Here is a 14395-nt window from a genome sequence, read left to right as displayed (position 1 = left end):
TTCTTTCTCTCTCTCATTGTGTGTGTGACTCTGTGTATGACAAATCCTGCCAGCAGATCAGATTATCTTGCCCAAGCACAGCAAGAGAGTGAGAGCATATATGAAAGCTGCAGTGTGATGTGATTAGTAAGTGCCAAGTGCCTATTGAAATTGGGGGATTTTGGTTATAGAGTGTGTTTTCAAGCATTTCATACATTGCTTTTTGCTAATGTATGTGTTACCTTTGCTCTGGTTTAGATTAGTTACACCAGTGAACTCAAATCAAATTAGTTAAATCAGTGCAGAGACAATGAACGTGAACACTCCAGACGCAACACACTAGGCTTTCCTGTCATTCTGCTGAAATTGAGAAGCACTGCAATTGATGATATTTTAAATTAAAATCTGTTTGTGATTATTAGTGAAAGACACTATAGGCTAAATCTTTATTTCTCTTTCGTGCCTGCTTTAGTGATTTTGTGTGACAAATTGCATCTGTTCTTTCAATAAATCAAAATAAAAAAATTCTGTAGTTTGGCAGCTAAAACATCTTTTGGCTCTTAAATGTTTTGCTTTAGGATATTTGCAGTCACATTAGTGACTTTTGTGGGGGAAAGGTCCATTGTCACGAAGCACCGCTCACAGAGAAGTCACTTTCAAGCAGCGTTCTCTTGGTCAAAGCATTGAATCCATGTGATTCAAGATTTCTGTATTTTGCCAGTGAAAATTCTCTGAACAACGGTGAATGTGACCGCACCTTTAGTCTAATGATTAGGTCTGGCACAATAATAAATGTTACTAAATTGAATTGAGTCAATAACAGACCCTGCTTGGCTGGTTACATCGTATTTGCTGTCATTAATTTGTATTATTTATGTCTAGATGAAACTGGTCATAGGCCAACCTACTGTCTAGATATCAATATTGTCATCATCTATTAAAGACACCATTTGAATTCAATTTCAACAATTTGATTTAATAATGGTTGTTCATACACTAATGCATTTTCAGTTAAAAACAATTCCAATATGACTGGTTCTTTGAACTTTTCTTAGGCCAAGATTAAGCAGATGTATGCGATTGTATAATAAGTAACATAGGGCTGGACAATAATTCAATATCAATATATATCGCAATTTAATTTTTTTAAATAACGGTGGTATGATTTTTAAACACATTTCCGATATTTCGATATACATCAGTGTTTCCCATTCATTGATTTATTTGTGGCATTTGATTTCGTTGAATAAACATGAGCACTGCACGTTTCAAAATCATAACACGGTGCGGGTGATTTATGTGAATGTACCTTTAAAGGAAACTGACTGTCTTCAGAAAAGTTTCAATGACATTTTCATTTTTATCTGATAAAGTAGCGTTCATGCGCAGAGTTGATTTGATTACAGCCGTTACTGGGGAAACCGCTAGTTTTAGCACTCTAAAAGTGCCTCCTGCTGGCAGAGAATGAATTTGCATTTTCAATAATAAGCCCCTCTCCAGCAACGTTTTTGTTGTTGCTCAATTCTTTTTGTTTTTTGCAGCAACTCAGAGCACTTACATACATATTCTTTATCCTGGCTGAAGCACATTTGTTTCAATCTATAAGAATAATCTACACTACCAAGCCTACACTACCAGTCAAAAGTTTTTTAATAGTAAGATTTTTAATGTCTTTTTATTTATTTATTTAAGTTAAGTTTTTTTTTTAAATTATAGAAATTGTATTTGATTTATAATACTTTTATTTAGCAAGGATGCTTTAAATTGATCAAAAAGATTATAATGTTACAAAAGATTTCTATTTCAGATAAATGCTGTTTTTCTGAACTTTCTATTCATCAAAGAAACCTGAAAAAATCTATTCATTTGTTTTTGAGCAGCAAATCAGCATATTAGAATGATTTCTGAAAGATCATGTGACATTGAAGACTGGAGTAATGATGCTGAAAATTCAGCTTTGCATCACAGGAATAAATCACATTTTCAAATATTTTCAAATAGAAAAAAAAAAAAAAAATCACATTTTTGCTGTATTTTGGATCACATAAATGCAGGCTTGGTGAGCAGCAAAATTGTTTTTGCAGAAGTTTGTAGGTACAGACATCTGTTGCGGTTGTTCTTGGCAAGTTTTATGAGGCTTTTTTTTTAATGGTGTTCATATCGATATCGGAATTATATCATATCGACTGAAATTAAGAAATATATCGTGATATAAATTTTGGCCATATCGTCCAGCCCTAAAGTAACATTGTCTGATGGCTTTTCCTTTCCTTGCGTCAAATGCTTTGAAAGTGTCTGTAGCATTCACATATTATGCTACATTTCCTGCTTTCTGTTTCATTGTCTGTGTGGAGTGGTATGGCACATATGCATGTACTAGGGATGGACATTCCAAGCAAAAATAATATTTGAAAATGGCAGGGTATTACTCGATTATTATTCGAAAATCGCACCCCTCCCCCCACATGCACACACAAACACCCATTAACTGAGAGAGAGCGAGAGAGACTGGATTCACACTTTCAATCTGTATGATAAACTTTTTAATTCAGAAGGTAGGCTATCTTAAAGGGTTAGTTCACCCAAAAATGAAAATTAGCCCATAAATTACTCACCCTCAAGTCATCCTAGGTGTATATAACGGTCTTCTTTCAGACGAATCAAGTCGGGGTTATATAAAAAATTGTCTTTGATCTTTCAAGCTGTTTCATGGCACTCAGCGGGTGTTGCATGCATCAGTCCAAAAGCACTTAATTAAAATGCGCCATTCATAAAAAAAAAAGTGTCCCTCATGGCCCTGGGGGGTGAACAAATGCCTTCTGTAGCGAATCGATGCGTTTTTGTAAGAAAAATATCCATATTCAAAATGTAATAATCACTTTAATGTAGTATGCGCTCACTGTTGTACACTGGAAGCAGTTCCGGGCGGATGACGTATGGAGGTCGGCTTTGCGCACGCCTCAGAAGTGGCGGAAGCGCAGGGGAGAGATCAAAACAAAACAACGGTCACTAATTAGACATACAAAACGAGGATTTGTAAAGAAGAATGTCAGAGGATTTCGATATAAGCCAAGAGGAGACTGGGTTTCCTTTTCTTAAGTAAGGAAACTTTGCTTCCTTTGCTCCTGTTAACAAGACTCACTGGCACATGCGCAGCACTGACCTCATACATCATCTGCCTGGAACTGCTTCCAGTGTACAACAGTGAGCGCAAGATAGATTAAAGTGATGATTACGTTTTGAATATGGATATTTTTCTTACAAAAATTGATTCACTACAGAAGGCCTTTGTTCACCCCCCGGAGCTGTGTGAGACACTTTATTTTTCAATGGATGGGAGCATTTTATTTAACTGCTTTTGGTCTAATGCATGCAACACACCCACTGAGTGCCATGAAACAGCTTGAAAGATCAAAGACAATTTTTTATATAACCCCGACTGGATTCATCTGAAAGAAGAAAGTCATATACACCTAGGATGACTTGAGGGTGAGTAATTTATGGGCTAATTTAAATTTTTGGGTTCACTAACACTTTAACTCAAGCCATATAATGATTGTAATGTGCTGAAACATATTAATATAATAAACACAACCGAATGACGGCACTTATTAACATAACGTATTAACATAGTCTGTCGATTAGCATAAATGAACTGCTCATAAGGTTCCCATTTCCATTTCAAAGAATGGAATCCCTAAAGGGAACAGATATTAGATGGGAGGAAAAATATACTTATATAGCAAATATAGCATTGGGTAATTATACTGTATATGAACTGCGGATATCAGGGAGCCGTTATTAATATGCGGGACATTTAAATCGCTTTTGAACGTGCATTTGTTTTTACTTTCACTTTCGAGATTCGTGATCACACTTATGGAGCAGCACTCGGCAGTACTTACCACACATTTTACAAGATTAGATGTTGTGTAAAAAGATCAGTGGTGCTCAGGATTTGCAAATCATTCGCCATCAACCTATCAGTCATCTCTCCTTACTCTGTTTTTGTGGTAAGTGAAATGTTACGTTAATGTAACCAGTAATGTGTTAGCAACCTGTTAGCAGCATTTACTACACAGAGCCGTTGTTCACTGACAAGCTGCACAAAACCACGTTCATAATCGTGTGATTTTTGGCGCAGCTTGTCGGTGAACAACAACTCTGTGTAGTAAATGCTGCTCAATGTGAAAGCACGCACGTGATGGAGATTTACCGCTGTATTCAGAACCGGCTTTACTGACAAGATGCGCATTAAATATTGCATGAGATTTATCGTGCAGCCCTAGTCAATATACTGCAGTATTTCCTCTCTCCATCAGTAGAAAATATGGTTAACATGTTTGAAAAAAAAAAATACCGTCATGTACCGTGAAACCGGTATAATTATATGGAAAAATACCGTGATATAAATTTTTGGTCATACCGCCCAGCACTAATCCTGCTTACACGTGCGGTGTGAAACCGGCCTTATATAATATGTATGTACAGTATATATCTCTCAGTTCACATGGTATCGCGATATTACTTGGTATCATGATACTTCAGCTGGTATAGTATCGTAACATGTTTATGGTATCGTGACAACCCTACTGTGAAGCATGTTAACAGGTTGATTTATTTGATCACAGAATGTCGCCGTCTGCCTCACAAAGTTTGGAATTACTTTGATCAAATTACTAAAGGATATTACAAAATGTAATGACTTTTGATCAAATTAATCAGTGAAATGGAGTTATCATAATATCACCACCACAACGAGAATCCACATGAAATCCAAACATCAGTCGACTGGGGAAAGACCGCTGTCCATCACTGCATTCATGACTGCAGGTAAGCACAGCTGTAAGCCCGAGTGAGCAGAGAAGAGATCTTATCTGATAGCCAAATGATCTTGAGACAGATGCTCCCTTAAATTTCCTCGAGGGAGAGTGGTTTAAGAACAGAAAACACAAAGCGCTGAAAGAAACTTTGCTTAGCACTCTGTTATCTTCGTGTCTATATATATTGTAATATATATTGTTTACACACATTTTCAACTAAAAGAAAACCTTCAGAAATAATGTAACATTATTGTAGAATATTGGTGTGTATAATGCCTAATCATAAGCTTATTCAGAAATGGTGACAAAAACGTGATTATTTAAAAATAACGTCTTTCTTGTTAAATGTCATTTAAATAAACGAATATTAATTTTATATGAGCCCAAATGGAGAATGTGTAGATGGGGTTTTGAGTGCATATGTGTGGAGTTTTGTGTGTTCGCATGTGTCTGATCTCTGGCTTTGGCACCAGAGTATTTGTTAAATATAAAAACAAAATATATATTGTGTGTTTGATTGGTCCAGACGCTACAGTGCACATGTTGTTTTAGTGTTATGTGTACTGTTGCCGTTAGGGGTTATTGAGTTCATGTGTGTGTTAGGGCTGTGAATCTTTGGGTAGACAGCGAATCGATTCGATTCACGATTCATAGGTTTTCGATTCGATTCAAGAACGATTCAATCGATTAAAGAACGCAAATTCAGAACGATTAAATTCGCTTCGATTCACAATTAAATTTGATTCGATTCGATGTAATGCCCCTTACCATAATCGTGAGCTTCATCTTTCAAAATAAATGTAAAGACAGAGCCTGAAAGGGGAACAGAGTCGCGTGACAGACACAGTGATGAAGCTGGTATGTTAAGACAGCTGACTCTGTGATGTGACCCTGTCCCTCTCTCTCGCGCTCTCTCTCGTGCTCTCTCGCTCTCACTCTCTCTCTCTCTCTCTCTCTCTCTCTCTCTCTCTCTCTCTCTCTCTCTCTCTCTCTCTCGCGCACACACACATGATGCGCAAAGCTCCGCATTTGAACAGTCAATAGCAAATACTTAAGCTAATAACAAAACAGTAGCTGATTCAGAAGCGCCAGATTGTCATAGCAAAGTCAATTACCTTCTCTCCTAGGTTCACGAAATGGTCGTCCATAAAATGCATGCATTGAAACCACGCCTTCTTTCTTTGCGTGCACATTTGGGCAGCATTATGCTAATATTTCCACATAGTGAGGTAGATATGTGGGGGCATGTTAGAACGAGCCGTTTTAGGTGGGCGTGGCAGAGTCTTAACTTTTATAAAGAATATCTCTTTGGTTTTGAGACTTTAGTCTTTGCAACTTCAGGGATCTTATCTATGCACAATCAGCTTGTAACACTCCAAAGAGAAAGGAAAACTTGAAATCGCATCATATGACCCCTTTAACGATTCGATTCTGCATTCTTTAAGTGCAGTCACAGGATTATTTAAATATTTCCCCTAAATTCTTTAAATGCTTAGTGAGGGGGCAAATTACACGGCAGCCTTTATGGTTACAGAACCATAGGTTTGAACCCCCCCCACACTTTTGTTCATTGTTAGATGCTAGTTTAATGATGCTGTGGCATGACATGGCATGGCATATGTAGTAATTTATGTAAGACAAGATTTTAAAAAAGAGCTTTAAAAGTATTATGTATAGGCTAACATTTTGTCATGCCAGGGGCGTAGCCATCATTTCATAAGTGATAGAAATGTCAAATACAATAATTTTATTGATGTATTATTATTATTACTTTTTATTTTTATTTTTTACAAGGAATTCTTTTCTTATCTCTTACTTTGAATTTGCTCTAAGAAATCAAATACACTGCTGGACAATAATCAATCATTTGTAATCAATAATTTTTTCCTAATGGCAATTTTATGATTGTTTTATATACTACAAAAAATATTAAAATTTTCTGCACAGAGTTAGGCAGAACATATACATTATAGTTTCTGTACTGTAATAAATTATATGTCAATTAGCACTGCATCGTTCATAAATTGTATTTATTTATTGTGTTTATTATCTTAATGTTTCAGTTCATTCTGCTTTTTATACAGTTTAGCTGCAGATATAGCCTGGCACGTCTATGAGAGTGAGATCAATTCTCTTTCAGTGCGAAAACTTTATCTCATTTTCATAAAATAAAATGCTATAGTATTTAACTTTTCCTCTCTATCGGCGAATGATGATTCTGAAAGAAAACGCGCCCGATGTCTGTTTCCTATAGCAATGAATGCTACTTTCATGCATCTGATTATCAGATAAACCTCGCGCTCTTATTTCAAGGTTGTTGTTAATGCTGTGGTTATTTTAACAGTTTTCTTCGTACATTCGGTTCAATGACATTGTTAAAACACATTTATCATTCAATGGAACTGCATATATGCTTTAGACACTTACATTTTTGCTCCGTCCATGCAATAAATGCGCAGCCTTCGACAGTGCTCATGTAGGCTAATGTCATCGGCATGACCGAGAGGCGAGAGCCATTGAAAAACTACAGAAAAGTAAAACTACTTCACTTTAGCATTACTGGAATCCGATTCGATTCACAATTAAATTCGATTCGATTCGGCATTCTTTAAGTGGATTCACGGGATTATTTAAATGCTTCCCCTAAATTCTTTAAATGCTTAGTGAGGGGGCAAATTACACGGCAGCCTTTATGGTTACAGAACCATAGGTTTGAACCCCCCCCACACTTTTGTTCATTGTTAGATGCTAGTTTAATGATGCTGTGGCATGACATGGCATGGCATATGTAGTAATTTATGTAAGACAAGATTTTAAAAAAGAGCTTTAAAAGTATTATGTATAGGCTAACATTTTGTCATGCCAGGGGCGTAGCCATCATTTCATAAGTGATAGAAATGTCAAATACAATAATTTTATTGATGTATTATTATTATTACTTTTTATTTTTATTTTTTACAAGGAATTCTTTTCTTATCTCTTACTTTGAATTTGCTCTAAGAAATCAAATACACTGCTGGACAATAATCAATCATTTGTAATCAATAATTTTTTCCTAATGGCAATTTTATGATTGTTTTATATACTACAAAAAATATTAAAATTTTCTGCACAGAGTTAGGCAGAACATATACATTATAGTTTCTGTACTGTAATAAATTATATGTCAATTAGCACTGCATCGTTCATAAATTGTATTTATTTATTGTGTTTATTATCTTAATGTTTCAGTTCATTCTGCTTTTTATACAGTTTAGCTGCAGATATAGCCTGGCACGTCTATGAGAGTGAGATCAATTCTCTTTCAGTGCGAAAACTTTATCTCATTTTCATAAAATAAAATGCTATAGTATTTAACTTTTCCTCTCTATCGGCGAATGATGATTCTGAAAGAAAACGCGCCCGATGTCTGTTTCCTATAGCAATGAATGCTACTTTCATGCATCTGATTATCAGATAAACCTCGCGCTCTTATTTCAAGGTTGTTGTTAATGCTGTGGTTATTTTAACAGTTTTCTTCGTACATTCGGTTCAATGACATTGTTAAAACACATTTATCATTCAATGGAACTGCATATATGCTTTAGACACTTACATTTTTGCTCCGTCCATGCAATAAATGCGCAGCCTTCGACAGTGCTCATGTAGGCTAATGTCATCGGCATGACCGAGAGGCGAGAGCCATTGAAAAACTACAGAAAAGTAAAACTACTTCACTTTAGCATTACTGGCCACGAGTACTAAGGTGAGATCACACATCAGTTGCTCAAAAAATGTGTCAGTGAGACGAACAGAGCGCGAGCGCAAACCTGTGACAGTCTCAGGCAGTGAACCGCGTGAAGGAGAGATGCGAGGCACGTACACTGTTCAAGGTCTCTATTAATTTGTGCTTGTAGTAATTTAATGTGTATATATTTTGAAAGCATTGAATCGCTATAAAAATCGCGATTCATTTGATTCTTAGTGTTTTAAATCGATTTCTGTCCGAAATCCACGATTCAAAAATCCATGTTTCAAGATCGATGCATTGCATCGTCAGGGTTTGTAATCAATGTATCGAGAAAACGAGTGAATCGTTACACTCCTAGTGTGTGTATATGTGTTTGCTCTTGATCATTCTAAGCTACAGGAAGGCCTGTGAACCACCTGATCATACAAAGTAAAGCAAATCTTCCCATTCAGGCCTCAATCAAACATGTACAAGTAGAATAGCTCGATCAATCGAAATAAAACCAAAGTTTGGGTCGCTTATAACATGCATTTGGGAAAAATTATCATATAATTTTTCTTGCACACTAAAGATTTATTTTACATAATAATAATAATAATATATCTGTTATTAGATTCCCATTGTGGTGTTTCAAAGAAATTTATATCATTGATAGGATGGTAATGCTTTATCTCAGACTATATTGCAGATATATGCAGTGTATATATATAGAGAGAGAGCGAGAGAGAGAACTGCTTTGTAGAATCAGATAACACTGGAAGGACAGGTGTTTGGTTGACTTAACGTGAGAACAAGAGATGTTGTGTATGTGTGATTGATGTGAGTAATGTATTCGTGTGAGGGTCAAGCACTTCTTTTTCCTCTTATAACTCTCACTGTGTCCACCGCCATCAAGGTTTGTTTACTCTTCGCACTCTCATGTAAAAAGGCTCACTCCTATACCAAGCATGGCACGTCACTGTTGCCTTCGCAGCACAGCAGCAAATAGTGCCATGGTTACGATCATCTTTGGTCTAGGTGGCCTGTATTATTTGTGAAATAATTGCAGAGATCCTGACCTGTCTTGACTATTGTATTACTGGGTTTCATTGGGCTCATTCTTAATGGATGTTTAGCTCTGCTGTTAGTATGTCTATGGGGATTCTCAGTCATCCAAGTCACTGTATTCTATCTTGTATATTTTATTAGACATGTATTTTTCTCTCATTTGTTTGAATAAATATATCATGACTATTATTTAAAGTGAGCTCTTGTAGGTATTGCAGCCTTACTAAAATCTTGTCAATATTTCATTGCTAGTTGATGTAACAAATTTAATTCAGCCCATTCTGGTATGAAACACCCATGTTTTTCATGGTCCTGTTAATTCCCAGTGAATAAAATCAAGTCGTGCCCTCCTTATGAATTTAAAGCGTTTTGTATTACTGGAATCTTATTCACCCATCTGAGGTCGGTTATGTTCTGATATTGTAACTGCTATTAAATGTCAACTTTGTGTAAAAAGTGTGTAAAAAGGTGAAACTGGTTCGTTAACCTTTTAATTCTGACATTATTTCTGATGAGACTAATGTCTGTATCTTACCCATTATTAATTTCTCTTCCTGCTCTTTTCTCCCCCTACAGAGGTCAAGAGCCCCACATCCGATATGAACACATTTACCTACAGGATCCCAGCAGCCAATCAGAAGGGGAGTACTCAGAGATGAAGCGTCCTCGCTTGGAAATCGGGACGGATTCTCTTATTCGTCACTCAACCCATCGTCAATCCCTTAATGTGTGTGGAGCTGAGGAAATGGTTTGCAATCATTTTTTTTCTTCTTCCCCAGCATCAGCATAGATGTTAATACCCAGAAGTAGGGGTGGGTGATCTGATGATTTTATATTGTGATTGATCTAGAAGACATCTACAATCTACTTTTCAAGTGAATTGTAGAGATCGTGATCTTTTACGTCTTTGCAAAAATGTTAAAACTACAGCAATGAATCTCTACTAGGTGATTGTGACTTAAAACTGTGACGATACCAGCATTTCCCGCTAGCAGTTTCAGTGCATTTTGAGCGGATTCTTAAACACCTCTGATTGGTCATTGTGTTCAAGCACTCAACATATGTCAACATGAGTGTTTGAAAGCTGCGTCTATCAGCGGATCCGTCAGCGAATCCCTAATATATCTGATCATAGACGAATCCATAGTAGGGATGTGCAGGTCTAGTCGACTAAACGGTACAGCTCCTACTAGTCGACACTGAAAACAATAGTCGATTACACGACAGAAAAAAATTATAATTTTATCATTCAAATTACCATCATTTTAACATTGCATTTAAAACATTTTAAATAAGTTAAAATAAAACGTTTGAAAAATAATACATTGTTTAAAAGTTTATCTGGGCGGAAACTACATTTTTACCTCAGACCTCACATGCGTTTTCTTCATGTCAGTTGCGGCCAGTTCAAAAATGACCATGCGAAAGATGAGCAAGGTGTGGGATTATTTTGAATTAGAAGGAAATGGAAAAATTGTGTGTAAACTGTGTAATGTCAAATTGTCTTACAATAACTCTACTGGAGCGATGCGTAATCATATTCAATACAGGCACGTAGGCGTTAGCTTAGAGTCAATCACATCATTCACTACAACCTGCCGGTGCTGCGATCCTGTTCGCGCCGTCTATTCCACGAACAAAGACCCACTTCGGTGGTGGTGCTGGATGTCCAGGCGCTTTCTGAAACTCTATCGGCTTGCTTTTCGTTATCTCTGCATGCCTGTTACTTCAGTTCCTGCTGAGCGTGTTTTTTCAAATGCAGGAATTTTATTGTTAATCGCCCGTTATCATTAAGGTCCCGTCTTTCACCAGACCACGTTGATAATTTCACTGAACAAATAACGCATGGTCTGAGTAAGTAAAATGGGTATTGTTGCATTGTTTTGTTTTTAGACGATATAGCCTACACAAAGTACGTTTTTAAAAGCCGTTTTAATGCTATTTCTTGATAAACCTTCCTATTGTTTTTGACTTGTGTTTTAATATGTTGGCTAATGTAATATGAAGATTAAGAATTCTGTCAGGCTATTGATTGATTTTCCATTGTTCTACCAGCTGATTTTAATAAATAAGTTATGCTTTGACCGACGTTGAGTGTATGCTCTTCTTTTTCTTTTCTTTTTAACGACCGCCTAAAATGAAATGATGATAACGTGAGGCAAGTGTGCGGCAAGCGGAATTCATTGAGGGATTTGACAGTGTGATTCATAGATTAAGTATTTCAAATATAGGCTATTATATATGCTACACACACGCACAGAGGTTTTTTTTTTCCTCGCCATCTTTTGGGGGTTTCTTGCTTTTAGACTAGTCGACTAGTTGGATACAAAACATTGGTTTAAACGACTAGTCGTCGTGCACATCCCTAATCCATAGATAGATGAGAGCTTTAACTGACTCTGAATCCTCAGGCTTGTGCATTGTGATTATCATGGGATCAGGCTAGAAAGGATGCTGCATGCTGTACGTGGATTAATCCGACTGTAGAGAAGAGCGATAATAAGTCTGTTCAGCAGATTAGCACTTAGTCCATATTTATTGGCCTCGTAAATCAGCCTGTCTGTTTCCTTTGGCCTGCGTTTTTATCATTCCGGCCAGCACTGCCATTTACCACCACACAGGCCTGCTGGGAACCGGCATGTGTGGGTGGATACTGTTTGGTTTGTGAGATTCTAAAAGATTGCATCTTAAAGAGTTATGTCAGTAATACCAGAACCTCTGACATTGTAACTGTGGTTTTCTTTGTTGGGTTGTGAGGGAATGAATGTGTATGTGGTGTAACGGTAAACGGCACAGGCAGATGTTTGGAATAACTCTGCAACTTCTTAGGAACTCTCTTTTCTAGGTCAGGGGCTCTGTGAAGGATGTGTGTGTATAGGTGGAATATATGCAGCCTCTCTATAACAACATACTGCTGCCTCACACCATGTGAGATCCATTTCTGGTGCTTTACAACTATAGGTGTCACCATGCTGTATCAGGTTTTGCCAAGTGTGCATCACATAGCCAATACTAAGAGTGTTTATTGACTGCTTGAGAGACTCGCGCACTTCACTTCCTCACAGGAACAACGAGACCAGTAGATGAGTCTAACTGTGCGGGAAGAGTCACAGTGTTGCTGGCAAAAGCATTTGCAGTATAATCTTGGCTATGGGAACAGTCTCATCTTGTGGATAGAACAGTCACTTGAATTGTGAAACGTTGATAGGATGACATTGTGAAAATTTCTATTGTGAAACTCTGTGCTTAATTGACCACTGCAGCAGTTCAGCCCTGGAAGTGAAAATCACATTAAAAGCAGTATTATTGTTCGTTTTTTTTTTTACAGGAACACTGAATGACCAAAAAAAGCACCAGCACCAGTCCTAAGTTCATGGTTACCAAGTTTTAATTCTAATTACTAAACTTCTATTATTAAATAATACTTGATTATCATATTATAATGCTTGACTGACTGATATTAAGAGTGTACTTTCAGATATTTAAAAAGCTGAACCATTTTACAAACATTGTATATGTTTGTAAAATGGCATAACTTATATATATATATATATATGTATGTATGTATGTATATATGTATGTATGTATGTATATATATATGTATGTATATATGTATGTAGCCTCCATTCCTTAAATGGAAGACGTTTGGGATGACCAGAACCCTTCCTAGAGCTGGCCGTCTGGCCAAACTGAGCTATCGGGGGAGAAGAGCCTTGGTGAGAGAGGTAAAGAAGAACCCAAAGATCACTGTGGCTGAGCTCCAGAGATGCAGTTGGGAGATGGGAGAAAGTTGTAGAAAGTCAACCATCACTGCAGCCCTCCACCAGTCGGGGCTTTATGGCAGAGTGGCCCGACGGAAGCCTCTCCTCAGTGCAAGACACATGAAAGCCTGCATGGAGTTTGCTAAAAAACACCTGAATAAGATTCTCTGGTCTGATGAGACACAGATAGAACTTTTTGGCCTTAATTCTAAGCGGTATGTGTGGAGAAAACCAGGCACTGCTCATCACCTGTCCAATACAGTCCCAACAGTGAAGCATGGTGGTGGCAGCATCATGCTGTGGGGGTGTTTTTCAGCTGCAGGGACAGGACGACTGGTTGCAATTGAGGGAAAGATGAATGCGGCCAAGTACAGGGTTATCCTGGACGAAAACTTTCTCCAGAGTGCTCAGGACCTCAGACTGGGCCGAAGGTTTACCTTCCAACAAGACAATGACCTTAAGCACACAGCTAAAATAACGAAGGAGTGGCTTCACAACAACTCTGTGACTGTTCTTGAATGGCCCAGCCAGAGCCCTGACTTAAACCCAATTGAGCATCTCTGGAGAGACCTAAAAATGGCTGTCCACCAACGTTTACTATCCAACCTGACAGAACTGGAGAGGCTCTGCAAGGAGGAATGGCAGAGGATTCCCAAATCCAGGTGTGAAAAACTTGTTGCCTCTTTCCCAAAAAGACTCATGGCTGTATTCGATCAAAAGGGTGCTTCTACTAAATACTGAGCAAAGGGTCTGAATACTTAGGACCATGTGATATTTCAGTTTTTCTTTTTTAATAAATCTGCAAAAATGTCAACAATTCTGTGTTTTTCTGTCAATATGGGGTGCTGTGTGTACATTAATGAGGAAAAAAAATTTACTTAAATGATTTTAGCAAATGGCTGCAATATAACAAAGAGTGAAAAATTTAAGGTGGTCTGAATACTTTCCGTACCCACTGTATGTATATATGTATAGTATTTCAGTCTGGCGAGTAAACAAAAAAATATATATTAGCCAATGGCGATTCAATTGCCAAGGTGTCCGTAGAGGGTTGA

General features: G+C 37.3%; 1 protein-coding gene across 1 annotated transcript in view; it reads left to right on the top strand.

Annotated features, from left to right (window-relative positions):
• Positions 1-14395, top strand: part of LOC107566014 (nuclear receptor corepressor 2-like) — a 143329-nt gene that overhangs the window by 60734 nt on the left and 68200 nt on the right. The window contains exon 4 of the mRNA XM_016251367.1: positions 10156-10327. Coding sequence (XP_016106853.1) covers positions 10156-10327 — 172 coding nt within the window. The remainder of the gene's footprint in view (positions 1-10155; positions 10328-14395) is intronic.

The sequence above is a fragment of the Sinocyclocheilus grahami genome, unplaced genomic scaffold, assembly GCF_001515645.1.
Source record: "Sinocyclocheilus grahami isolate Dianchi unplaced genomic scaffold, SAMN03320097.WGS_v1.1 scaffold1041.1, whole genome shotgun sequence".
Taxonomy (NCBI): Eukaryota; Metazoa; Chordata; class Actinopteri; order Cypriniformes; family Cyprinidae; genus Sinocyclocheilus; species Sinocyclocheilus grahami.
Note: the sequence above shows the minus strand (reverse complement) of the source record. Positions and strands in the feature narration are given on the sequence as shown.